At 45.0% G+C, this 26120-nt stretch overlaps 3 protein-coding genes across 3 annotated transcripts; 2 read left to right on the top strand and 1 right to left on the bottom strand.

Annotated features, from left to right (window-relative positions):
• Positions 1-464: 464 nt before the first annotated feature.
• Positions 465-8628, top strand: LOC149285143 (tubulin alpha chain). The gene is made up of 4 exons (XM_089495680.1): positions 465-502; positions 6547-6769; positions 7323-7471; positions 7655-8628. The coding sequence occupies exons 1-4, from the start codon at positions 500-502 to the stop codon at positions 8624-8626; spliced, it is 1347 nt and encodes a 448-aa protein (XP_089351806.1). The 5' UTR covers positions 465-499; the 3' UTR covers positions 8627-8628.
• A 3677-nt stretch (positions 8629-12305) lies between these two features.
• LOC149285144 (serine/threonine-protein kinase 16-like) lies at positions 12306-16317 on the bottom strand. The gene is made up of 7 exons (XM_089495761.1): positions 16232-16317; positions 15428-15647; positions 14368-14501; positions 14086-14206; positions 13535-13630; positions 12930-13051; positions 12306-12444 (listed from the first exon to the last, which is right to left on the bottom strand). The coding sequence occupies exons 1-7, from the start codon at positions 16315-16317 to the stop codon at positions 12306-12308; spliced, it is 918 nt and encodes a 305-aa protein (XP_089351887.1).
• A 1609-nt stretch (positions 16318-17926) lies between these two features.
• On the top strand, positions 17927-25927 carry LOC149285145 (beta-galactosidase-like). Its single transcript, XM_089495702.1, has 16 exons — positions 17927-17977; positions 18960-19129; positions 19721-19871; positions 20432-20492; positions 21047-21141; positions 21599-21779; positions 22062-22120; positions 22259-22380; positions 22856-22896; positions 23212-23330; positions 23480-23554; positions 23894-23983; positions 24052-24165; positions 24640-24771; positions 25164-25388; positions 25724-25927. Exons 1-16 carry the CDS (start codon positions 17927-17929, stop codon positions 25925-25927), a joined length of 1890 nt encoding a protein of 629 aa, XP_089351828.1.
• The last annotated feature ends 193 nt before the right edge of the window (positions 25928-26120 follow it).

Below are 26120 nucleotides of genomic sequence, written 5' to 3' on the forward strand. Positions count from 1 at the left end.
CTGAGGGCACTTTAAATGTGGATATTCATCTTACTGAATGATATTATAATGAGAGTAATATGATTACAAATGGGCATTTAATCAGGACAATGCGCTGCACACATCTGGCATTTAAAGGGTTAAAACACAGACGCCTGAAAGCAGCAAGGATCACAAGCGTTTGAAATAAGGGGCGGGTCTATGCAAATGATTTCCTCTCGGCATATACTGTTGATGTTAATCTTATTGAGCGGATCCTGCGGTGGGCGTCGCCCTGAGGGGGTGGAGTTACTAGTCGCGCCTCTCTGCTTGGGCGAGTTACAGAGCCATAAATAACAGATGCGATTCCTCCCTGCAAAGGGGCGTAGCTAGGTGTTTGCTGACCCCCGCCCTTATATATAAGATTTCTGACTGCGCAGCTGTCAGCTCATTCTCACAGAGATCCGTCACGCAGGCTCCGGTGAGATTTACGCCCCGATCTTTTCTTACCGACCCACCGACCCACCAACGAACCGCAAACATGGTGAGTCCTCAGCAACCGCTAACTGATACTTAACGGGTGACATTCTCCGCGGCTGGCGGCTGCACAGCTCCCATCAGGCGTGGTTCTGCGGCTTCATCCCTCCCCCAGTGCAATGCTCGGTCCCAGGACTACAGATCCCATCGGGCATGAGCATGTGTCTGGTCTTGGTGGGGCTGAGGAGAGTTGCGGCCCACAGTCCTTGGAATGTAAATATGGCGAGGGGGCGACCTACTTGCCCTGGGGCGCGTTTTGAACGTGGTAGAAAATAAATAGCATAATATTATTTCTGCATGTTTGATGTTTATTCGCTAATAATAATAATAATAATAATACTTCAACTCATTAGATTCTAAGGGGATTGTGAATGACGTGTCACCATAATGTGCACGTGACAATGTTGTCATGCGGCGGGTTGTGTCGCAATACCCCTTGTGTTACCACATTACCTGGGCGGCTGCGATCTGTATCCGTGGTTCTATTGTGTAATATCACTTAAAGGAGGCATTTAAAAACAAAAAAAAAAAATATATAATTATATTCTTTACCGAACCGCGGAATATAAACGCTTTTTATTTCACTGTGTTGACGGAATAGCCACATCATGGTGTTTTTGCTATTAACCCCTCGATCCCCAGCAGAGTGCAAGCAAAGCATATACTGCATGGGCCCTCTGGCACACAAAGGGTTAAGCGCAGGAACGAAGGCGTTTGGAGGGAATAATCCGGGTGGCTCGGAGGGTCTTCCTGATTACACTCATTTTCGTTGTTGCGACACAAAATATCTGGAAGATTCCCTTGTGCTCCGGAGTGAAGCGAGGGGGGGGCCTGGAAAGCTGCCATCCTTGGTATTCCCCCGGCACCCGACTGGCATTTAAAGGGTTAAAGGACGTAGAGTTAACTATTCTGCCTCTGGCTAAGATTATATGTCACGTCATGGACCTTTCCCGCTCTATTTAACTGTTACGGCAGGGGATTAGTTCTTATTTATATACAGACTTTTTTTGGGGGAGGATTATGTTAAGGCACAGAATGTGGAAACGTACGCCTGGTCTTAGAAGACAGGCGTGGGGATTTTGGACGTGTTGGCAAAGCTTTACTTTACTGAGAGGGTGGTAGATAAATGGAACTGCCTCCCAGCAGAAGTGGTAGAGGGTAATACAGTGAGGGTATTAAACATGCATGGGATAGACATCCGGCTCCTGAATCTAAGACGAGACCAACGACTGATTAAGGGTTGAGTCTTTACAGCAGGAGAAACGGGCGACCAGACGGGGGGCCGGATGGGTCTCTGCTAATGTTTCGAGGTAAAGGCACCTAAATAGTTAACCGCATTCCATAGTCATTTCTTTGCCTGGATCAGTCAGCAAGTCCCGAGAGATCCTGCCGCAGGCCATGCGAGATTTCACAGGGACGTTTGTGAGTGACGTCTGGAATCGCCTGCCATAGGGGGGATTTCTGTGCAGACCACCCTTCCCTGCCGGGAGCTTAGGGCGCAGCTGGCTGCGTATGTTCAGGGACTTCTCCTAACTAGGGAATCGCATCCAGCGAGGCGTCTGCAAAGCGATTCTTCTTACGCATTGTTTGTCTTCGGCCTGTCAGCGAGAGAAGTCGCAGCACCTGCTAGACACCCGGAATATATTTAGACAGCCACGTCGGGGGGGCAGCCACCGGACGAGAGCGCAATGTGTTCATGTAATCAGGGCCGTGACGTGATGGCCTTAGCCGTCTTTCTGCAAACAGCAGAGCGATTATTTCATTATAGAACCTACCTGTGAGGAGTTGCGCAGTTGAGGGCCTTTTGGACCGCCACTCCCATCACACTCAGCTGGCGCTAGGACAGTTGAGGTTCTGGTAACGGCTGAAGGACCTTTGCCGCTTGTCGTGTTACATATAATGGGTCAGACCGACGGGTAAAATTAACTCTCGTGATGCTTGGCCGGCCAGAAGGATGGCTCGGAATTCTGGGAGTTATAATTTGGGAAATATCTGCTGGGGTAAATAATAAAAAAAAAAAAAAAAACCAAACGAATATAAATGACTTCCCCTACGCATTACATTGACTTATATAGCACCAGCTTACAATCTACTAGGAACGTATCTTATTAACTAATATACAGATACCTGGATTTACGTCTGACAAAGTATCATCGCCTCCCCTTCGCTTTAGATTGTAAGCTCTTCATCGCTCAATAAACTAGTAAAAATGGAAACCAGTATCCCCAGTGCTGTATACAGTAATATACCCCCCCAGTGCTGTATACAGTAATATACCCCCCCAGTGCTGTATACAGTAATATACCCCCCCGCGCTGTATACAGTAATATACCACCCCCCAGCGCTGTATACAGTAATATACCACCCCCCAGCGCTGTATACAGTAATATAACCCCCCAGCGCTGTATACAGTAATATAACCCCCCCCAGCGCTGTATAGAGTAATATAACCCCCCCCCCCAGCGCTGTATAGAGTAATACCCCTCATGGTGGGAGATATGATTTAAACCTCCTTCTAGTACGACCTTCATATGCGCACAGGAGTTATTCCTGGGGTAGGTCGCGTCGGCTGATATTAATGTGATTTGTAATCGGATACATTATCTCTATGAGCCGCAGCCATAAATACTCGTGAAGATCACAAACACCTGTTCATTGTTGTGATTGTTTCCCGATTCAATTAAATGCCACTTTCTGCCCTTCCCGTACACTTCTTACCCCCAAGCTGTTTAGGGTGCTGAACATTCCATGTCGAATACTTGCCAGGCTGGGGATATCATGGAGCATGGATGTCATTCATATAATCTAAAGAGCGTTTTACTCTTAGGTAGAACTGCCTCCCAGCAGAAGTGGTAGAGGGTAATACAGCGAGGGTATTAAACATGCATGGGATAGACATACGGCTCCTGAATCTAAGATGAGACCAACGACTGATTAAGGTTTGAGTCTTTACAGCAGGAAAAACGGGCGACTAGACGGGGGCCGGATGGGGCCGATCTACCTACAGGTTTTATTCTATGTAGCAATAACGATCAATGGATGTAATGTGCCGGCGGGGCCCCTGGCATGGGCTCCGGATATGCCTATGAGATCTGACTGCAGAGGTTTATAAATCCTGCTTGCGCAGCCTTTGATTGCCACTTAGCCTACCCAGCCCTAATGAGTTGATGTTTAGGGTGTTGGAGAAACGCACCCACACTGAGCGCATTCGCAGGTGGGGAGCGTTGCCTATTAATAGCCGCTGCGATCAGCATCCTTCCCTGCGCAGTCACGTCGCAAGAGCACAGAAACAAAAAAAAACTTTGATAAAATACATTTCTTGTCTTTATTTCCCAACCAGCCCCCCCAATTGATGCACATTTGAGCCCAGGCTTGCCACGCTGCCTCCCACATATACCACTCCACCCCCACATATGCCACTGTGCCTGATACGCCTTATACCCCCTGATACACCACTCCATCCTCCCCCAGACATGCCACACTACCTCCCAGACATGCCACGCTGCCCTCCCCACATGCCACTCCACCCCCAGATATGCCACTGTGGCCCCAGATATGCTTTATACACCCTGATACACCACTCCGTCCTCCCCAGACATGCCACACTGCCCTCCCCACATATGCCTTATATAATGTATATGCCTTATACCCCCAGATATGTCACTCCGTCCTCCCCTGATATGCCGTATACCCCCTAGATACCTCATAGTCCCCTCATCGAGTCACAGACCCGTTCACATCACACGGACACCATACTTTTATAAATAAGTACTGGGTTAATCTTCACTGCCCCCAGGATTTAGACTCCCCTTAGTCTGCACCCCCTTTATCTCTAACTGCACCTTAAGTTAACTTTATTAAATTAATCAAATTAACCCTCAGTCCTCATCATTAAATTAACCCTAAACACCCCATTAACCATAACTGCCCCTAAATTAACCCCCACCTCCCCTAACTTTCAGTAGCCCAAATATTAATTTTATACTTACAGTTAGTTGAGTGTCACAGCCATGTGGTTCTGGGAGAAGGGGGCGGGGCCAGTTGTCACAGTGATTACAGGGAGGGGCTGGTAAGTAGGAGCTGCTGCTGTGAGTCACTGAAACGGTTTATATAATGAGGGGTATTTTTCAGAGAGTTTGCTCTGAAAAACCCTCATTTTATAATCGATAATAATCGATTCAACTAATCGATAATGAAATTCGTTGGCATTATCGATTTTATCGATTAGTTGTTGCAGCCCTACATCACGCAACCCCCCAGTTTGTTTGTCCGTCAGGTTTTGTGTCTGATGTAACAGGACCCACGTCCTTTTGACTCGTCGGTCCCAACAGCCTCGGGGTCATCGAGATGTTTTTTTTTTTTTTAGGTAAATGTGGGACGAGCCTTTGTGTTGTTTTTGGTCAGTGGTGGGTTTCCGGCTGGCAGCTCTCTCGATGGATGACGTTTTTGCGCGGTCTCTTTCTCGTTCTGGAATCGGGAACGCTGACCTTCACTGAGGCGAGTGAGGTCTCCGGTTCTTTACACGTCGGTCTGGGTTCTTCTGCAACCTTCTGGTCGTCGATGGGCTCTTGGAGGAATTTTGGCCGGCCGGCCGCTCCTGAGAAGGTTCTTCACCGTTCTAAGTCTTCTCTGTTTGTAAATCGTGGCTTCACCGGGGATCGCTTGAGTCCCAGAGCCTTAGAAAAGAATCTGTAAGCCTTTTCAGGACTGATGGACGTCATTGACCTTGTTTCTCATCTGTTCTTGGATTTCTTTAGATCGCGGCATCATCACTTTGCAAGACAGGTTCTATTTAATCAATGTTTTGGTTCAGCAGGACCGTTGGTAATCATGCCTGGGCGCGTCGAGCGAAATTAAACCCAATTATCAATTACATTTAGTTAATTGGTGGATTTAGTAACTAAGGGGGGGGCAATTACTTTTTCACACAGGGGCAGGGCATGGTAGGGTTGTAGAGCTTTTTTTCCTTCTATACATAAAATCATAACTTAAAAAGCTGCGTTTTGTGTTAAACTCGGGTTATCTCTGTCTAATAAAATTAGATGGATGATCTGAAACATTTAAATGTGACAAGTGTGTAGGGGGGATAAATTGGGGGGGGGGGGGCGCAGCTTCAGGGTAAAAAGTCATTCCATCGAGCGAATCGTATATGTTTGAGTTCATAGTCCGAAGTCCACGCTTTCCTGGGACTGTATGAATTCGGTTATTGCCTCGAATCACAGATAACGTGACAAACGATTGCTGTCTTTAGGTCTGGCTTCCTTCATTGGTGTGTCTGCAAACGTCTCGTCGAGCACCAAAGAATCGGAATAATTCATGTGATAGCTGAGAGGCCCCTTTAAACTATCACGGTGTGGCCCTTTGCTATTGCATGGATCGCCCAATATTAGTGGCATGGCTCCTAAACACGTGAGTTGTAACTAGTGGAGCGTGGGGTTTATTTATCTAGAAGCCATACCGTCCCTTTCATTCATCATCGCCATCAGCCCAAAGGTCTTTTCTCGATGTAATAATGTGAAGGGAACGTGCGGACGCCGGTGCATCACAGGGTGTTCTGCCGGATATGGAGACAGACGTTTCCTCGTCCCGGTTTATTGAGTCCGGCGTGTTTGGGGTGGGGCGGGTAAAATTCTCGTAACTGCCCTCAGGAGTGGGTGGTGATGCTTGTTTGAACGAGTCCTGCCGGAGATGCAGAATGAGGTGTGCTTGTGTCAACACCTGTAACAGCTCCCCAGCCCTGTGCAGATAAGAAACCATCTCAAGGTTCTCCATACTGTTGTTAAACATGCGCAAGCTCCCTACGCTACCTTCTGAATGAATCCTGATCTCTGGACTGACGGGGGGGGGGGGGGGTTGTCTAGGTGAAAAACCACATACCTGACCCGACGTCCGTCAGCTCCGTGGATAATGGAACAAAGCAATTATTTTATTATTTGATGTTGATTGGTTGTATATTATTACACATCTAGCTATACATTGGACCGCACAACAAATATAATGCGCTATAAAAGCATTCCTATAATTTTGCCCGTCTTTTTCTTTTTCGCGCAGAGGGAATGTATCTCAGTTCACGTCGGGCAGGCCGGAGTCCAGATGGGCAATGCATGCTGGGAGTTGTACTGTCTGGAGCACGGGATCCAGCCTGATGGACAGATGCCCAGCGATAAAACCATCGGCGGGGGAGACGATTCCTTCACCACCTTCTTCAGCGATACCGGGGCGGGAAAACACGTTCCCCGAGCTGTGTTTGTGGATCTGGAGCCCACTGTGATTGGTGAGTATGGAAATATTATTCGATGAGGTCTTCTGAAAACCCAGTAACGGTCTGGGACGACACCCCCCCCTCCCCCCCTGCAATATATTAACCGCCAACTGGCTCCAACACAAAAGCACTCCTATTGGGTACAAAGGAATTGCTTTCCTGACAGTTATTGGCTATACTTACCAAGTACTTGGTAAGTATGGCAGGGCTCTATGGGGCATTTACATTTTCCCTTTAATATACAGAGCCTAGAAAAGGATCTGCTTGAATTGTTACCCTTCCAGGTCAACAGCTTTTAAGATATCATAGGCCACGGATGTCCAACCTGCGGCCCTCCAGCTGCTGCAGGACTACATCTCCCATAATGCCCTTTCAGCTAAGAAGCAGGCTGAGGAGTATGGGAGATGTTGGACACCCCTGTCATAGGCCTTCAGTATACTCGCCAAGGTGGCTTTTACAGCCGTTTAATGACGGATACTGTCAACTGTGGTTCTTGGTGGTGAACTCGCCCAGTTATTCCTCCATGCAGTAATTAAATCTTCTTCCTCCTGTGCTTTTCCCGCAGATGAGGTGCGGACAGGAATGTACAGGCAGCTTTTTCACCCGGAGCAACTCATCAGCGGCAAAGAAGATGCCGCCAATAACTACGCCCGCGGTCACTACACCATCGGCAAGGAGATCATAGATTCCGTCCTGGACAGAATCCGCAAGCTGGTAGGTGCCGGTCTTTTCTGGTTACTTAAATTTTTTTTTTCTTGGCTCTAAACAGGTTTTTTTTATAGGCTGCGATTGGACGACCTGGCCTTAGAACGTTAAGGTCTTTAGAATTGCTAACGGAAAGAAGCAGTTCACATCCATAGTATCGCCTCTAATTCTTTACCATATTGTATGTTTCAGGCCGATCAGTGCAGCGGACTACAGGGATTTTTGGTTTTCCACAGCTTTGGAGGAGGCACCGGCTCAGGCTTCACCTCCCTGCTGATGGAACGTCTGTCTGTTGACTTTGGCAAGAAGTCCAAGTTGGAATTCGCTATTTACCCGGCTCCTCAGGTTTCAACCGCTGTGGTTGAACCATACAACTCCATCCTCACGACCCACACCACCCTGGAGCACTCAGACTGCGCCTTCATGGTGGATAATGAAGCCATTTATGACATCTGCCGCAGGAACCTGGATATCGAGCGTCCGACCTATACTAACCTGAACCGTCTGATCAGTCAAATTGTATCCTCGATCACGGCCTCGCTCAGATTTGATGGGGCTCTGAATGTGGACTTGACAGAGTTCCAGACCAACCTGGTTCCCTATCCCCGTATCCACTTCCCCCTGGCCACTTACGCCCCCGTTATCTCTGCAGAGAAGGCTTACCACGAGCAGCTATCTGTTTCCGAGATAACCAATGCTTGCTTTGAGCCGGCCAACCAGATGGTGAAGTGTGACCCCCGGCACGGTAAATACATGGCCTGCTGCCTCCTGTACCGAGGGGATGTGGTGCCCAAAGATGTCAATGTTGCTATTGCTGCAATTAAGACCAAGCGCTCCATCCAGTTTGTGGACTGGTGCCCAACAGGTTTCAAGGTTGGTATTAACTACCAGCCGCCCACTGCCGTACCAGGTGGAGATCTGGCCAAGGTACAGAGAGCCGTGTGCATGTTGAGTAACACCACGGCCATCGCCGAGGCCTGGGCTCGCCTGGACCACAAGTTTGACCTGATGTACGCCAAGCGTGCCTTTGTGCACTGGTATGTGGGAGAAGGAATGGAGGAGGGAGAGTTCTCCGAGGCCCGAGAGGACATGGCCGCCCTGGAGAAGGATTATGAAGAGGTTGGATTAGACTCGTACGAAGATGAAGATGAAGGAGAGGAATAATGTGTGTCTACTGCCAACGTTTTAATTTCTCATCCCAGAGTCCAAAAGGATATGACTCTGGTTACTTGCCAGTGCGGTTTTAAAATAAAATAAATGTAAATTCGGACTATTGGTTCCTCTCTTGGTCAGCATGTGTATGTTTTGTATGAAAGATGTACGACTCGTTTACATGTGCGAATGTCATTTAAAAATATATATATATTTAAATGTAACCATTGCATCAGTCATGCTAATCGATACATAGTTACATTTGCGATAAGGGTTGATATAAGGCTTCCTCGTACGAGGTGAGCTATCAAAGATGGCTTCTTGGTAGCTTTTCTTCCACTAACCCTCATCCACCCACTGCTGGGTCTCAATGTTCCAGGACCCTGCACCGTTTCACCCCGTCATTCAGCCCCATCTAGGAAACTGGATTTTTTGAGCAGGTTATAGCACATTGGTCACTTTCCTAATTGACCCCAAAGCTAAGATTAAATATTTAAGGTCTTCTTCCCAGAGTGGATTTTGAGATTTAATTAATTTGAAACTGTTCTTTTTTGCCTTTTTAACCCATTGAGCTGTTCTGACCATTGTCCTGCAAGTACCGTTTACCGCTGCCACAAATTACTAAGAATATAACGCAAGTTCCCTTCTAATAAATTAATTTCAAGAAGTCTCAACCCCCGAGCCACCTGTGAGTATAAGGTTGTGCCTTCAGCAATTCTATTTTTGCTGTAAGGGATATCAAACACTTGCTGTAAGCGGGGGCATACTTTCCTAGCTCACCGTCTCCAGCTCACTGATGTCCCCCACCTATGGCTCCTGATCTGTATTTTACACGCGCTGACCCATGAGTCTCTAGTACCGGCTGTCATTCTGTCCGGTTAACTAGTCTTTTTGCTTAAAGCAGGAAAACCTTGATGGTCTTGAATATCGACCCACCTGCCTTCCGTTACGTCGCTAGGAATCCTACAGCCAGAACAGGTATTGCAACCCCACAGTCTGCCTTCTAGCTTCAGATGTTGGGCTCATATCTTAGGACTGGGTTAAATGTCTACAGATACCAACCAATTCGCATCCAAAAATAAACTCAGTAGTTTAATAGTTGCCCTCCCAACAATAACATGGCAGGACCCTTCCTTGGGCCGACAGCACGGACAGGGCTAAGCAGCTTCTGTTATTATCCCAGCCATGAGATTGGGCCGTATTTGTCATATCGTAACCTGTGATCTCAGGCGACATGTACGCCACCATCAAAACATAAAGGAAATAAACTCATGAATTCATTATCGCACTAACCGGATACAAGTCCGAGTGTCCCCAGGACTTACTCCCCAGAATGTTTGCTCTCTGCTCGGCTGGAGTGTCTGTTATTTGAGAAGCGACGTGTCTTAAAAGCGCCTATATTTAGCTGCAAGGCAGCTGCGCCTCTCTCCCCGGGAAGCGAAAACTTACCGAGGCCGACCAGAGTGCTTTCTATTCACCGCCATTTATACCCAAGGTGGGATTTACAGCTCCTAACGCACTTCTGAGTGTCAGAGAGCACTGCGATCAATTTATATCATGGTGAGAAGGATAAATTAAAGGTGCTGTTCCATCTTATTTGCTGAATTCAAATTTTTTATAAATAAATACCAGAATTATTTAATTACGCTACACACACATAGATTGTAGCCATAAACAAAAAGGACATGAGAGACCTGCTGATATTTATTAACATGCTGGAGAGAACAGCTAATATTCTTGTTTAAGTGGAGCAGCACCTTTAGAACACTGATTAAGAATATATTCTGTTTCACTTTCTTTTGTAAGCAATAATTAACCAACTAAATTGCCACCATTGCTCTTACGAGTTAATCAGTAACCAACTCTTGTGATCATTTATAAATTTGTGCCAAAAATAACGCAAAGGGCCCATAGGCTGTTTTCACATTTTTTTAAAAATGGTTCTGCAGCTTTAATTTTAAAAAGACCCGTTTCTTACCCGTTCACGTGCCTTGTGCTTGGCCTGAGGCCTCTGTCCATATGGGCCGCTAATGTTCCTGCTTCTCAAAGTAACTGAAACAGCCTCTTTTTCCCTATTAGCTGCAGTGAGGGCCTATGGGCACTCCTATGGCACCAGCTTTGGCAGCCTTGAGAAAGAAAAAACATATTCAAGAAGGGAGAGGGGATGTAAGAGAAACATTCAAAGGGATTTAACAAAGTACAGGAGATAAGTTTCTTTTAAAGGAAGAGAGATGTTAGAACGAGAGACCGTAATCTAAAGATCTAAATCTAAGAGGCTTAGATGAAATGTAAGGAAGTTTTATTTGTTGGTAGATAAGTGGAACATCCTCCCAGTAGAAGAGGTAGAGGATAATACAGTTAGGGGATTTAAACATGCACGGGATAGACATACAGCTCCTGAATCTAAGACGAGACCAACGACTGATTAAGGCTTCGGTCTTTACAGAAGGAGAAACCGGGGGGGGGGGGATTTGGGTGCGATCTTCCGGCAAATTTTCTATATCATTTTCAGAGTAACGGGTCAAAACGGAAATGTGATCAATGTCAATTTTCTCATCACTAATATTTCTTTAATGGTCTTTGATGAAGCAGAATCTTATTACAATAGACAGAATATGGCTGCAATCCCAAAACATTTCCCCTCAAAGACACGCAGTCACCCAAGATCTAAGGAGATCTTGTACATTTCCAGCTTCTCGACTTCTCGGCCACAATGAGCTTCTTCTGCGGCACGGGGCGAGCTACCCTGAATAGTGCAATTTGGGATCATTCTTTTAAGCGATCCAGCTTGCAGAAGAAGCCCAAAAGGCAAACGATAAATCTGTATCGATAACGTAAGGTAGCCCTGAAGTTGCCAACACCCCTACTGTCCCTTTAAAACAATCCCCTCTGGTTTTACGGTGACAGGTCAACAATAAGGGATTCAAACCATGCTTAACATTTAAAGGAAACTGAGCCTGGTTCATTGTCTGGGATGCAGCGTCACTCCTTGGGTGTGCGTTCCGTTTACATAGAATTAATAAAAAGAAAACATACCTGTTTTACTGGAGCTGCCAGTTATTTTACAATCTGGAATTAAGAGTTAGATACTGAGAGGACTTTTCTGGGTCGAAATACCGAAGCTTGGACAATTAGCTAATAACGACTGTATTAAAAATGACATCACACCCCATGAACAGGCATCGGTTAGCAAAGCGTTTGGTGCCTTCACAGATACAGTACTGATTCTCAGCAGTTTGTTGATGAGATTTAAAAAAGTAACACATTAAACGACACAAAATCCCCCCTTTTGAAGATGATTTAGACAAGAATAAGCACAATTCAGCCAAAAACAACACAGATCATGGAATGGATCCCAGAGACCGTGGGTACTGGCCTGAGAGAAGTAGCCCGGGGATCATGGAATGTGCGCCTTTCGGGGCATTTCAAGGTTCCTCTATGATCCCAACAAAAAAAGAAAAAAAAACAGGCAATCTTAACCCAAAACCTTGCATTTCCAAAAGGCGGGACCACAGTCCTACACCTTCAACAGAACGTTAAAAAAAAGGTCCCCTCCTCCCCTAGAATTCGCAAACAATTGTTTCTGAAGTAGATCAGCGAGGAATCCCAGCAGTCACTCCTTCCCACGCCTATTGCTGAGCAGAGGATAGGAGGTTCGATAAAGCATCCTCGTGACATGCTTCCTGCGACATCATATCCTAGTAGTGGCCTGTCCATCGACGACAGACACCAAGGTCTCCACCTGGGCAAGTATAGTAGAGATGAAAGGCCTCTCTTGAGGATTCACCACCATCATGGATGAAAGCAGCGACTCCAGACTCTGCGAGTACCTAGAACAAGACAACGAGGGATACTAATCACAGCTGTCATAAAACGAGACGAACACCTTAATTACCCCCAAACACAAAATAACGAAGGCTGCTTATACTGACACTCCAGGGGGCTCCCCAGCTACACACAGGCTGGCCGAGGGTCCTCAAAACTGTAGGGCTACCAGTTGGCTACCCATGATTAAGGCCTCTTCCAGTTAATTTATGCTTTTCTCGGTCCCGACAGAGGAACGCGTTGGCAGGTGTACTTAGGATTACATGTTGGCAGCACTCGGAATACGGGTCATAAGGTTATAACTTTCGCCACCTAGCATTCGGTGAAGATCGCTGCACTTCAAACTCCAAATAAATGATGTGTCAAAGTCTATTTCAGCACACGAACATTAACCATTTAGCTGCCAGAGTGGAAAGCAGAGCATTGATTAACTTGCTTACCCATAAAGTGAGTTAAATCACATTCCCATTTTTAAGGTCTATCATCTTACCTGTCATTAGGCGGAATAGAGATATCATTTTGGACGGCCAGTGCCACGCTGTCACCTTTCTGGAAAATCATATCGTAGGGTCCCTCCCCAAACATCATGGAGAACAGCACGCAACCGAGAGACTGGGGCGGAAGAAGAAAAAAAGCCAAACAGTCAGATCCGCACCTAGTGACACGTGGGCAGATACCACAAGGGATAACTACAGATTACAAACTACATTACTGTCCTCAATATGAACAGTCAAGAAAACGGTTAAATGGTCAGATGAGGCACAAAATGTTTGTTATACGGCAAAACACCAGCACAGGACACAAATCCTCCAAGATTTTATGTTAGGAAAAACAAAATTGGGGAACGTTTGTGTGTACTTCTGAAAAGGACACCACTAGTGTCATGAGTATCGTGACATTTACACCCCAATGTACAGGCATTAATAATAATTATAAAAATAATAATAGATTGCCTGGTTCCAGAAAGAGTTAGCAAGGAAGGGGAATTAATCCCAAACTTTGGAAATTTTACCCAGCTTCGCTTGGCAACATAACTTCCTTCTTGCATCGCTGGAACAGCAAAACGGAAAGGAGCTGAGCTTTGAAAAGACTTACCCAGACGTCAGTTCTCTCGTCAATCACGCAGTTGCTCTCAACGTTGAATAATTCCGGAGCTCGGTAGGAAATAGTGCAGCGCTGGGCAGCCCAATCCTGAGGACACAACGCGAACAATAGACAGGCTTTATATTCTGAACAAATGAATTAGAGGGCATGTACACACACACACACACACACACACACACAGAAGGGTTAAACATCATCTGTGTTGTAGTGAAGACCATCTGAACACAAAGCATATTGTACGCTGCGCTGAGAAACCTTCTAGTTGCGTCGCCGCTGCTGCGCATGAGATGATCGTAACGGAAAACTGCGCTACGTTTAAATCCTGTACATTAGTATATATTCTTCACATCTGTGTTCAGCAGAAGATATCAAATAGTTTTTCACTGTCTGAACATCTCCCCAGTTTGCAGCTTTCCTGCTCCAGTACTGGTTCCTATTTTCCTCTCCTCACCAGAAGTGTTCACGGCAAGCGTCACTCGCTTAAACTTGGACTACGCCTGGGAAAGATCAATGGCTGATCCCGGTTAAAGAAGCTACCGTACCTGCACGACCATTGCCTGCCGGGACCCTGTCACCTCAATGCGAGCATGGTTCATAGAGCCCAAATCCATCAGCAGCGGCCGGTCATCATCTTCTAGTAAGACATTAGTGGGTTTCAGATCCCTAAAATAAATTGGAAAACAAAAACGATCATTTAGTGCTTCCATTCGTATCTGAACGTAGAGATAACGTCATTTCAGAAGGTATTTGTAATAAGAGGTTTTTTTATTTTGATCACAGTGGTTACTTTGTCATCACTACTAAGACCTCTTTCTCCATGATACCTGTGTGCGTATCCACGGTCATGCATTTCTTTCAGTCCCAGGCATATACCGCGCAGAATGTGCAGAATCCTATCTTCCGGCAGAAATGTATTTTTGTCCCTCAGAGCCTCCACTTCGTTCCATAACGTTCCTCTCTGAAAAGGTAAATTCAAAAATGTCAGTTTTCGGAGAGATCGGCCAATATGAGCAATGTTGCGCAAAAGACTTAATGGCGGCACAAAGCCAGCGAGCTTCCGTATCTGAACGTGCGAACCTAGCGATCACGGAGCTAGTTTACCTTTTAAATTACACGCTTCGCTAATAACAAACCAGAGAGAAATTTATATGACTTTAACGTCTCGATATTTAGGAAGCTTTAAGGGCGGGCAGGCTAATAATCCATCATCAGCTATTCACAAAGAGAACTTAAGATGGAACGCAGAGCTTTTTAGGAAGGACTCTCACAAATGCCCCTCAAAACCGGAGACATCTTGAAGAGGGTTATAAAAGTGCTGTTCCACCTACTCTGCTGAACGCAACGCTGTAATTAAATGCAGCATCAGAAACATCGCTCTTAGTACCGCTGAATGCCCAAAGCCTTCCCAGAAGTAATTCTTTAATGAGTTTTTTTTCTTTTCTCATCCGCAATATTTCCAGGAACACTTCAGCGCACAGAAGCCGGCACCTACGGGCTGTTCTAGAAACTGTAAAAAAATACTTTGTGTTTTCTGACTCAGAAGCACCGGTAAGTGGACCGGGGGAGGGGGGGGGGAGACAGGAGGATCCAGGTCCCCTGTAGCTGGGGGGGATCTGGATCTTAGTCGTCTCATAGTCAGACCTATTTGAGGTCTGATTATAAGACGACCCCGATTATAAGACGAGGGGTATTTTTCAGAGCATTTGCTATGAAAAAAACCTCGTCTTATAATCGAGCAAATACGGTACTTTTTTTGATTTGATTTCTCTGTAATAAAATTACTTTCCCACAAGAGTTTAAGGATAACAGTAAAACTTGTGACCCCCCCCCCCCAATTACTTGGTCGCACTCGACGTTAGGTGAGATCCCGCTGCTTAGTGTTACCTGGACAAAGGGCAGGAGCAGCCATGCCTCCCACTTGGACCCTTTCTCGATCATGCAATGCGCTTCCAGGCGCAGGATATTAGGGTGATTAAAAAGCCGGTGCATTTCCACCTCGTGCAGAGCTTCCTTGTGATCGTCGCGGTCGTGGCATAATATACGCTTCAATGCGTAAAAGCGGCCATCCTGCACCCCTTCCACCAGATCCACGTAGCTGAAGCCCCTGTAATAAATAAACACACAATAAGTACAATAATCATTAAATCCATTACAGATTGTTCCGCTAAAGCAACTTGTACTGGGTGACTAAACTACAATACATCGTTTTCACTACAACACTGCAATAACATGCATGATATCCGCACCTGATCAGAATATAATTAATGTACTAGGGGAGACTACCAAGCACAGGAATCACAGCCTTATTCCGCAGGTGAACTACAATTCCCATAATCCTGAGTCAATGTAAAGCACTGCTACAACTGTCATTATATTCTAATGCCTCGGTTTGTCTTAGTCTGTCAATTCTCGTCTTGTCAGACCCCTTGAATATATATGTATTGTAGCAAGCTCTGCGTAAATTGCCGGCGCTATATAAATAAAAGATAATAATAATATTCGGGTAGCCGCTGGCATAGCTATATTCTAGCAATAACAGCAGCAGCTGAATACGGTTATGAAAAGAGGATTCACTATGAATGAACATTACGTATATTATATAGAAAGCCGTAAGCACCCACAGTTAGAGCAGGCACCTCACATGCGTCGGAAAATCATACGGCGGCCAGAGGGGCCGACGACACTCACCCTTCACCGAGCTTCTGGATGAAGAGGTAGCGCTTATTGTCAATGGTTAGAACCCCTCGCGAGCAGATGCACAGAGCAGAACCCATTGCCGTTTACACATAATTTCATCACTAAAAGAAAAAATGTATCTAAATTCAAAAAATTACAGCCAGGTGTAATGCATACAAACATGACATCACTATATATATATATATATATACACACACATACATATAGTAGATAGATATATTCCTACATTCCTAGCTACCCCAAGCCTCAACTATTAAGCCAGTATCACAACCTCATGCTGACGAGTCCCATGAAGGACGAAACAGCTGTCCATGAGTGGTGATCTGGCCTCTTCCCGAGTTTTGTCTAAAGGCTGTGGGCGATTACTTTCAAGGGATCCATGTATAAAGTGAATATAGAGGCAAAGGTGATAATTGTTAACCTTATTTGCATGCACCTACCCAGAATCCCTTGTGGTTGTGGAAGCACCATGAGATTTCTGAGGGAAAAACAAGCCTTCTGTATAATACTTCTACTACTCCTTATATATATAAGAGAACAGCATACATGCCTCACACTGTCCTGAAAGGGTTAAATCACAGTACAAACTGGAATAATGTATAATATGTATATTTTAATGAAGGCTCACTACCCTCCCAGTGTTGCAGTGGGTGGATAATGAGCCACGCAGCAGGTGGCACGGGTGTCCATCCACGCAAACAGCCATAACTAACGCTGCTAAGCGATCCCCGCAGTCTGTTACCCCGCTCCGAACCGGGTTATTCAGGTAATGCCAACACGACAGCTCTCCCCCCCCAAACCGGAACCATAACTCACCAGCGGCCGCTAGATCCAGGCGCCGGCGGATGACGTCGTGGAAAGCGCCGGCTGTCAACTCTGGCTTTAGTTGCCTGGCAACATAGACTCCCTAGATAGGATGGGGCCGGGTGCCACTGGGAGCTCTATGGCAGGAGAGGGTTTCACTTTTTAGGCAGACATCATGAAAAAACATTTATTGGGCCCCATGTTTAGAACTCGTAATAAAAATAAACTAAGGAACACAGTAATCATGAAAAAGACATGAAAGTGAAATAACCTTCTGAGGTGAACCATCTGTTTCTTTGCTGTGCCAATCTTTTACATTTATATGTTTTTTCCCCAATGTTTGTTTTTTGTTCAGGCTGAACACCCGATGTGACTCTTTAATACATAAACAGCCTAAATAAAATAAGCGTTTAACCCTTTAAGTGCCAGAGAGATGTGCCCTATCTCTTTTATGTAGTGTCACATCAGCAGGCACCAAGTTAAAGAGATAGGACCACGTGATGTCACAACTCTGCCCACAATGAACGAGCTACCTTTAGAGTTGGTGGAACCTCTGGCTCAGCAAATTGCTGTTTGTGCTCCCAGCCTTATTACCCCAGCCGTGCCCATTGTGTCTGCGATCTGCCCCCAGTGACACCCCCTAGAAACCTTTTCTGCAGCTGTATACAGTATACACTGACTCAGGACTCAGGACCCCGTGACTTGTGGCTGGAGAGTCACGTGATCTCATCTGCTGAGGGGAAGAACCTAAGGGGAGAAAAGAGTTACTGAGGGCATCAAAGAGAATACAATGAACACGAAGTGAGCGGGACACCGAGCGATCACATCAGGGATCGGTATCCAGAACCCAGTAAACATCACTGGCATTAATGTGCTGCACCCATGGGAGGGAGACTTCTGTGTCTTCTGCTGATGGGCAGTCTGTGCCCTCGGGTAAGTGGCTACATAGTAACTGATATGTTCATTCATAAACTACTAGTAGTAGTATTTGATGTATACCATGCCTCCCATGTGACACTCTTTTGAAGGGACAGTCCCTCTATTGGCCTCAAATTCCTGTGCTTTTCTTTCCTCCTCCAGTGTCCCTCATTTCTCCCCTGATGCCCCTCTCTCCTCCCCTGATGCCCTTCTTTCCCCCTTCAGTGCCCCTCATTTCTCCTCTGATGCCCCTCTCTCCTCCCCTGATGCCCTTCTTTCCCCCTTCAGTGTCCCTCATTTCTCCCCTGATGCACCTCTTTCCTCCCTTGATGCCCCTCTTTTCTAGGAGTGCAGGATGTTTGCTGGGTATGAGGGGATCGCAGGGTTCTGCAGCCCTAAAAGCCCCGATAATGTGTATAGAAACAGCAAGAAACTTTGCTTTATAAATTAAACGGGGTAAATAAAACCCCATAATTCTTTTTCTGAACCCCCCACTCAGTTCAAGTGTCTGACCAATCAGCAACCGAGGGCCTAGGGGTGATGTCTGCTGCAGCAGAGATCTGTGGTCCCTTCCTCACTGGGCTCCGGGGGCCCCCCATCTGTAAACCTCTGGTTGCAGTTGACTACAATGACTGAGCATAATGTGATTTGTAGTCCAAATACATTTAAATCTCAGAGGTTACATTATTAATCCCTTTAATGCTGTAACAACTGTGGACTTGGCTGTAGATGCCACACCGCGCATGTTGCATTCAGCGGTTAACAGGAGAAACAAATGTTCTATATAAATAACTCAATTTTGAGGAAGTTTTTTGTTTTTATGTTTTTTTTGTATTGGTGTAACTAGCCTCTGATATATATATATATAATTTAATCGTTATTGATACTATTACTAATAAATGGGTACCTGTCTGCGTGAAATCATTATGGTAGATTCTATAATTATGTTCACGCTTTCGGCTCGGTAAGACGTTATCTTTCTTCCCGTCGCTCGCAGGCCTGGGCAGATCCGTCCTTCGCCATCGATTATGACCGTAACTGTTTCAAGAAGGACGGCACGTGTTTCCGTTACATTTCTGGCAGCGTCCATTACTTCCGAATACCGGCTGCCTACTGGCGAGACCGGCTCCTGAAGATGTACATGACGGGACTGAACGCTATCCAAGTGTAAGTACTGAACTGCGTACTGTCCCCACCTCAACAACAAGACCAATGGCTGTTCTGACAATATGATCTTTATAGCAGACCAGATACTAAAGGGTTAAAGAGGGGCAGAGGATTTGGAATCCCTTTACGTCTTTTTTAATACCTCTCATTCATGCTTTCCCCATTCGTTTTCCTGCAACGACACCGCTATGAATATTTAGCACCAGAATTTTTTAATTTTTTTATCTTTATTATTCGATAGCGCTTTAGTTCCAGAAATTACGTTTTGTAGGAAATATTGCTATTAAGTATCCCCTGTATATTCTTCACTTAGCTACACATTAGCAACCATCGTGTCTTCATCACATGCTCCAAAAGTCCATCAGATATTAACTCCAGGCTCTGGTTTATCCTGTTACAATGTAACCCAGCCTTGCGTACCCTTAGTTAGAGTGGATGACATCATGACAAATGTTCTCCTGAGCAATGTGCGCACGTATGCTGTCACTTCCCGGCAGAAGATGCTTTGATGGACATCTGTGGTTGTCTAAGACCTGTTTCTTCTGCGTCTTTCAATGTACTGTTGACTAGATTCCGCCCGTTCGTTAACAGATATGTCCCATGGAATTACCACGAGCCGCAACCTGGGTTGTACGGTTTCCAAGGAGACCGTGATCTAGAACGTTTTCTGGACCTGACCAATGAACTTGGCCTTCTGGTTATCATAAGACCTGGACCTTATATCTGCTCAGAATGGGATATGGTGAGAAATATCACAATCTTAGTAAAGATAATATATTGGGTACTTTCTATGGAATGGAATAAAATGTCAAAAGCGGTAAATTCACCTGAAATGTGTCACCTTCAAGCTTAGTTTTAGGGCTAAACATCTAATTTAACAAATCAAAGGCTGAGCAACTAAGCTGATCGACGATTGTAGGATTTATCCAGCTGGTATAATAACTTTCAGCCCCAGAAGACAGCCTCACTAAAAGACAGGTATGATGGGTTCCAAAACCATGGCAAGCAGATTTTGGAATCGGGTCAGGGCACGTTGACATCTAATAGATAAAAGCTGCTGAGAGGCCAGCAAAGGAGCCCAGAAATGATCCAGTTGGGTTAATGGAAAATCAGAAATGTGCATAGTGCAAATTTTTGCATCAGGGCAGCCAGGGGCCAGTTGGCTAATATCCAAATGATGATCCAAACTGCACCTTTGTAAGAAACATTGCTTACTGAAGCAGTAAGGAATGACATCATTTATAAAAAAAACAGTGCTAAAATAATCTAATAATGTTAATAATGTTTTTTATTGCCTTCTAGGGGGGTCTTCCAGCCTGGCTACTGAATAAGAAAGACATAGCTCTGCGCAGCGCGGACCCAGGTAACCAGCAACATTCACATTATCAATGTAACGATATAAGCAACAGGATCTGTCTACAGCTGATCAGTGATCAGTGAGAGGAGAGGGGGCGGGGCTTACAGAGGAAAAATGGCTGCCTACATCACAGGGATTGGAGATCAGCAAAGTGCTTCTTATTTATTGTTTCATGTAGCGCCATCAAATTCTGTAGCGCTGTTATAAATAGGTATTTCCCATTGGATTGTGGGTATTCTTGGACCACAGATCAAAGCCAGACATCACGTATTTCAAAGTTTAAGACATCTTTTTAATGACTATTTGCATTTAAATTGTTTTATGTTCATCGTGTGTAGGCATTTTAACCAATATTCCCTCTAAGATGAGCAGCCTAGCAGTGGAACAGTCAAAAATGAATGACAATACTTAGTCGACGCAACAGATATTGGCTCTTTCTCCATCATAACACTTCCCATGCGATCGAATCCGCAGAGCCGTGTATGTTCCTCACATCGTATAATGCCAGTTATTACCAAATGAGTATTCAGACGTGATTATTATTTGACTCCCATTTACAGACTACCTGAATGCTGTTGACTCCTGGATGTCTGTTCTGCTTCCAAAACTGCGCCAGCGACTGTATAACAACGGAGGAAACATAATTAGCGTCCAGGTGACCGTCCCTGCGTCTTCTTTACTATAAAACCTTTTTTCATGCGGCAGAATTCTATGTTTCTCTATAGGGAAGGGTAGAGCGCATCGCATCTCTTTGGATCCCCTGAGAAGAGTAAAGCAGTGTATTGGGGACCCTGTATGTCGGCTAGCAGTCTTTGGCTCCCAACTCCAGGACACGCAGAGGTGTATGACATCATGCCCAGGTTTGGGCATCATTGTGATGTTGGATCTTTGCATCAGGAGATGCTGACCGCATGGACGTGATCCTAGTGGTCTTGGTCTGGATTGTCAACGTGAGCCCCAACCCGTGTTCTCCCAGCCCGTCCCACGGGTGATATTAGTGAATACGATATAATCTGAGTATAAAACCATTGTCGCTGGAAATGGGCGTACATACCGAACGGGTCAAAAGTTTGGGGTCACTTAGAAACTGCAGCTTCCGTTTATCCCGACAGGTGGAGAATGAGTACGGCAGTTTCCCGGCCTGTGATTACGACTACATGCGGCATCTCCACAAGATCTTCCGCCTCTACCTAGGGGACGAAGTTGTGCTTTTCACCACTGACGGCAATACGCACAATGAACTGAAGTGCGGGACCCTGCAGGGTATACACGCCACCGTAGATTTCGGACCTGGTAAGCAGCGGCTCTTCTTTAGGGGTTACAGCTGAGTCTGTTAAAGCTGAAAAATATCTCCTTACATCTGAAAAATACTCCAGTCCTTAGAGCAGTATTGCCAAATACAATATATATATATATAATATACTAAACCCATAACTCGTCACTGGTGCAGGAATCAAGAAGTTGTAATGTTACTATAAATGTGTGTACTCAAAAACCATTATAAAGTATTTACTCAAAACACAGCAGATAAGTTAATATATACTTTAGTATTAAATAAATGTTTTCTTTTTCTAGCGGACAACGCAACAAAATCCTTCGAGCTTCTGCGCAGATTTCAACCCACTGGACCACTGGTGCGAGGTTTCCTCATCATTCATAAATAAATTCATACAGCCTTCTGTTGTATGAATAAATGTGTAGATGTTGTGTGAAAACGTGGCACTATGCGTGGTTGTCCTTGCTCCCAGCTACTATTAGCCAATCTCTTCCAGGTGAACTCCGAGTATTACACTGGCTGGCTGGATTACTGGGGGCAGAATCATTCTTCAAGCAGCGCACAGGTGGTCAGCCGGGGTCTGCAGGACATTTTGGAGATGGGGGCCAGCGTCAATATGTGAGTGCTGTACAGTAGGGGTAGAATTAGGATATAAAATAGTGATGTTAACAAAGAACCAATGGTAACAATATTTAGCGAACTGTATCAATGGTAGCACTTATTATAGGGGGGGGCAGTAAAGTGTTTAAAACTTTATTTTAAGGTTATAATTACATAAAATTCTAATATTTAAAAAAACTAATATTTTTATCATCTAAATTAACATGCATCCTTTTATAATAGGAGTAGAAGCAAGCTGTACATTGATAGTGACATGTCTTCTCTTTGACCCATACACAATGTTAGAATTCTGTCCATACAATGTGCCAGCCAGGTGCGCTCATTTACCAAGCTATACGTATGAATAAAACATAAAGAGATTTGGTACAACTAAATCCTAAATCCCTCCAGTTTAAGCATTGTATAGAAATCACCCATTGTACAGCGCTGTGGAATATGATGGCGCTATGGTTTCTTCTCTCTCTACTTCCAGGTACATGTTTGAAGGAGGCACAAACTTTGGCTACTGGAATGGTAAGCGAGATGGGGTGGGGGTCACTACATGAAGCTTTAAAACTAAATGCATTCCTCCCAACTTCTACCGTCGGCGGAACGGGGCGCTGGGGGCGGAGCTTGGGAGGTAGACTGTCACTCAAACTGGCAGCGCCACGGCGCATGTGCATATTCCTGCACTTGGGGAATATGAACTCGAGACCGGGGGATTGCGGTACGAATCTTACAGAAGTATGTGAAGCAGCATATTTAAATGATAAAATATTTAATTAACTTAAAGAGCACGGAGCATTTCTCATGATAAATACATGCAATCGGTACCCATTTTATTTCCAGGAGCCGACTTCAAGAAAAAATACCTGCCAATTACAACAAGCTATGACTATGATGCCCCCCTAACCGAGGCTGGTGACCCCACTGAAAAACTACTAGCAATACGTGCCGTGATTAGCAAGGTGGATAATGAGTATTAATGGCTGTTTCTTACGAATTGTTGCTTTTTTAACAACCGATTAGGACTCAATGGTTTAACCATGTGCTAAAAATCTCCCCATCTGTGTGAAATTAGATCATTTCTAACTAAACTCTGTTTTATTTTATATAGTTTCTTTCCGTTCCACTAGGACCTTTCCCTCCACCATCTCCAAAATATGACTACGGTGTCGTCAAGTTGCAGAAGGTGAGATCTTTGTTCCAAAACAAGTTACATGGGTTCATGGATCTCAGGGATGAGTTGACCTGGAAACACCTAGGAGTTTGCTAAACAGTTTGAGGGGCCAGTGCGGCCCATTTATAAATAGTTAACAGATTCCATGACATGTCCAGCTCACTGTAACTTAATTATTATTATTATTTGTTTTATATAGCGCCATCAAATTCCGTAGCGCTGTACAATGAGTGGTTCAAGTTCTCGAGTTCCTGAGATTGGTCCCCAGTGACCTCTATGGGGCTCGTGACAATTCGTTAGATGCTTATAGAGTAGTTTTAGCCCTGCGTCCAATGATATTCTGTTATTTAGGTTGGGAACCTTGCAGACTTTTTGGATATCTTCTCTCCTGGATGCCCAACGGTCACTCAGTACCCCATCACCTTCGAGGACGCCAAACAGGTATCCCCCCGGTCTTAATTGCTTTATTGGTGTCCATTGTCTTTCTGTTTAACCCCTTTCTCTTTCAGTATTTTGGATTCATGCTGTACCGGACACGTTTGCCCTGGGATACACCAGACATCACCAGCCTTACAGATCCTTTTAATGGCGTCCACGATCGGGCTTACGTTACAATTGATGGGGTAAGGAAAACAAAAACTGCCACTCTTTATTTAGGGCAATAATCTGGTTTTCCATCTACAGATCCCACATCAGGATGGCCACTTTGGGGACATTCTCTTCTATTCCCAGAATGTAATAATGTTACCAATTTGTTGCATTTATACCTGTCCCCCCCCCCGAGCGCTACATAATAACTTAAGACTTCATAAATAAGACCTGCTTTTCTCAAGTGCCGTCACCAACTCCGGCAGTCTCGTTCTGGGACTATATTTGTTCTTGTGTGATTTCTTATATACCTAATACTACCAAAAGGGTTCAATAAATTGTATGGTCTGGCTCAATATTGATCGGTGTGGATGGAATTGGCTGTCAAAATAAATACTGCTGGATAACACCCATTTTCCTTATTTTCTCCCTTTTTTATAATTGCGTTGATTACATGAAATAAGCCAACCAGTAATGTGCGGCGTATTCCTCTCTACCCTCCGCCGCAGAGCTTTGCTGGGGTTCTGGAAAGGGATCACATAAGAACAATCAACGTTACGGGCAGCGCCGGTGAATGGCTGGACGTTCTGGTGGAAAACATGGGGAGAATCAACTTTGGTTCGTACCTCAGTGACTTCAAGGTAGGTCACTCGGATGGAGCATTTGTATCTGTTTGTATATATTTATTGACTCTACAGCTGTACTCTAAGGAGGACATAATAAGTGAACGCATATATTAAGCATGAGCTTTCTAGATTGTAAGCTCCTACGAGCAGGGCCCTCCTCACCTTCTGTTTCTGTAACTCCAAATCGATATGTGATGCACTACGGATGTCCTGTTTATACATTACATGGTTCTGTGGATCATGACGGCGATATATAAATAAAAAAAACCAAAGTCCACAATGTCTACGCCTCACCGGTAATGCATATTTGATGTGGATCTTCTAGAATACTAGATACCATAATTCTTTGGTTTGGTCTGAAAACATGCCATTTTGAATGTTTGGCTCTGTACTCATTTATTCTACAGGGTTTGGTGTCCAATTTGACCCTCGCAGGAGACCTTCTCAAAGACTGGGTGGTTTATCCTTTGAATATCGACGGCCCAATCGCAGAAGGCTGGCCACACGGTGGGGAAAACTACATTTTAAGGGGTCCGAAGACAGAAAGCAACAGAGGACCCGCGTTCTACATGGGCACATTCCAAACGGCCGCTCGAGGAGACACTTTTCTAAAACTGACCAATTGGAGAAAGGTAGGACTCCGATCCTGCATTTCTATATCACCCTTTTACATACACACGGACATGTATCTATGCATGGGACGAGCTCCATCACGCCGCACAATTAATGTATATAACTTACATTTCTCCATAGGGCAGACTGACGTTACTCTGATCTATAGAGCTCTAAGTGTCACAAACCAACCCAAACATCCAATGGATGCACCTAATTGCGGCGTTTTTCTTAACGTTTTTGATCTATACAAACAAAATACATGTTCTACCTACAGCGGCGGTTCTCAAACGTAATCAAGAAACGTGTTTCTGTGTCCACTTATTATGTGTTCATTATCGTTATTATTTCACAGGGTCAGGTGTGGATTAATGGCTTTAACGTTGGCCGGTACTGGCCAGCCCGAGGGCCACAGGTCACGCTGTATGTTCCGGGAAGCATCTTGAGTACCAAGGATTATAACAACGTCACTGTGCTGGAACTGGAAAGCGCCCCCTCTGGGTTTAGAGCGTTTCTTATAGATCGGCCCATACTTAATGGAACATCACAAGCCGTCTGACGTGACGCTGCGCATGGAAAGGGACCTTTGGACAATCCACTCGTCTTAATTGAGCTTCTTCAGCAAAGCTATTTTGCCTTCTAAGCACATCTGCCTCAATTTAAAGTAGAACGTAGTAAAAAAATAACTCAACTAAAAGGATTCCATAGGTTTATAATTTTAAGTGACATTCAGTATATTAGGTTAACTGCCA

Source organism: Sceloporus occidentalis, unplaced genomic scaffold (genome assembly GCF_023333645.1).
Source record: "Sceloporus occidentalis isolate IW3139 unplaced genomic scaffold, rSceOcc1.0.p SCAF_83, whole genome shotgun sequence".
Classification (NCBI taxonomy): Eukaryota; Metazoa; Chordata; class Lepidosauria; order Squamata; family Phrynosomatidae; genus Sceloporus; species Sceloporus occidentalis.

What these genes read in the sequence shown, in the direction of transcription:
- LOC149285144 (XM_089495761.1), bottom strand. Translation starts at nt 16,317, where the DNA reads ATGGGTTCTGCTCTGTGCATCTGCTCGCGAGGGGTTCTAACCATTGAC. An exon ending in GACCGTGGATACGCACACAG is followed by an intron (nt 14,207 to 14,367) that starts GTATCATGGAGA and finishes AATTTATTTTAG; the next exon opens with GGATCTGAAACCCACTAATG. An exon ending in GGCAGGCAATGGTCGTGCAG is followed by an intron (nt 13,631 to 14,085) that starts GTACGGTAGCTT and finishes TTGTGTCCTCAG; the next exon opens with GATTGGGCTGCCCAGCGCTG.
- LOC149285143 (XM_089495680.1), top strand. An exon ending in TCTGGAGCCCACTGTGATTG is followed by an intron (nt 6,770 to 7,322) that starts GTGAGTATGGAA and finishes CTTTTCCCGCAG; the next exon opens with ATGAGGTGCGGACAGGAATG. An exon ending in TGGACAGAATCCGCAAGCTG is followed by an intron (nt 7,472 to 7,654) that starts GTAGGTGCCGGT and finishes TGTATGTTTCAG; the next exon opens with GCCGATCAGTGCAGCGGACT.
- LOC149285145 (XM_089495702.1), top strand. Translation starts at nt 17,927, where the DNA reads ATGGGAGGGAGACTTCTGTGTCTTCTGCTGATGGGCAGTCTGTGCCCT. An exon ending in GTGTCGTCAAGTTGCAGAAG is followed by an intron (nt 23,555 to 23,893) that starts GTGAGATCTTTG and finishes TCTGTTATTTAG; the next exon opens with GTTGGGAACCTTGCAGACTT. An exon ending in AACTGACCAATTGGAGAAAG is followed by an intron (nt 25,389 to 25,723) that starts GTAGGACTCCGA and finishes ATTATTTCACAG; the next exon opens with GGTCAGGTGTGGATTAATGG.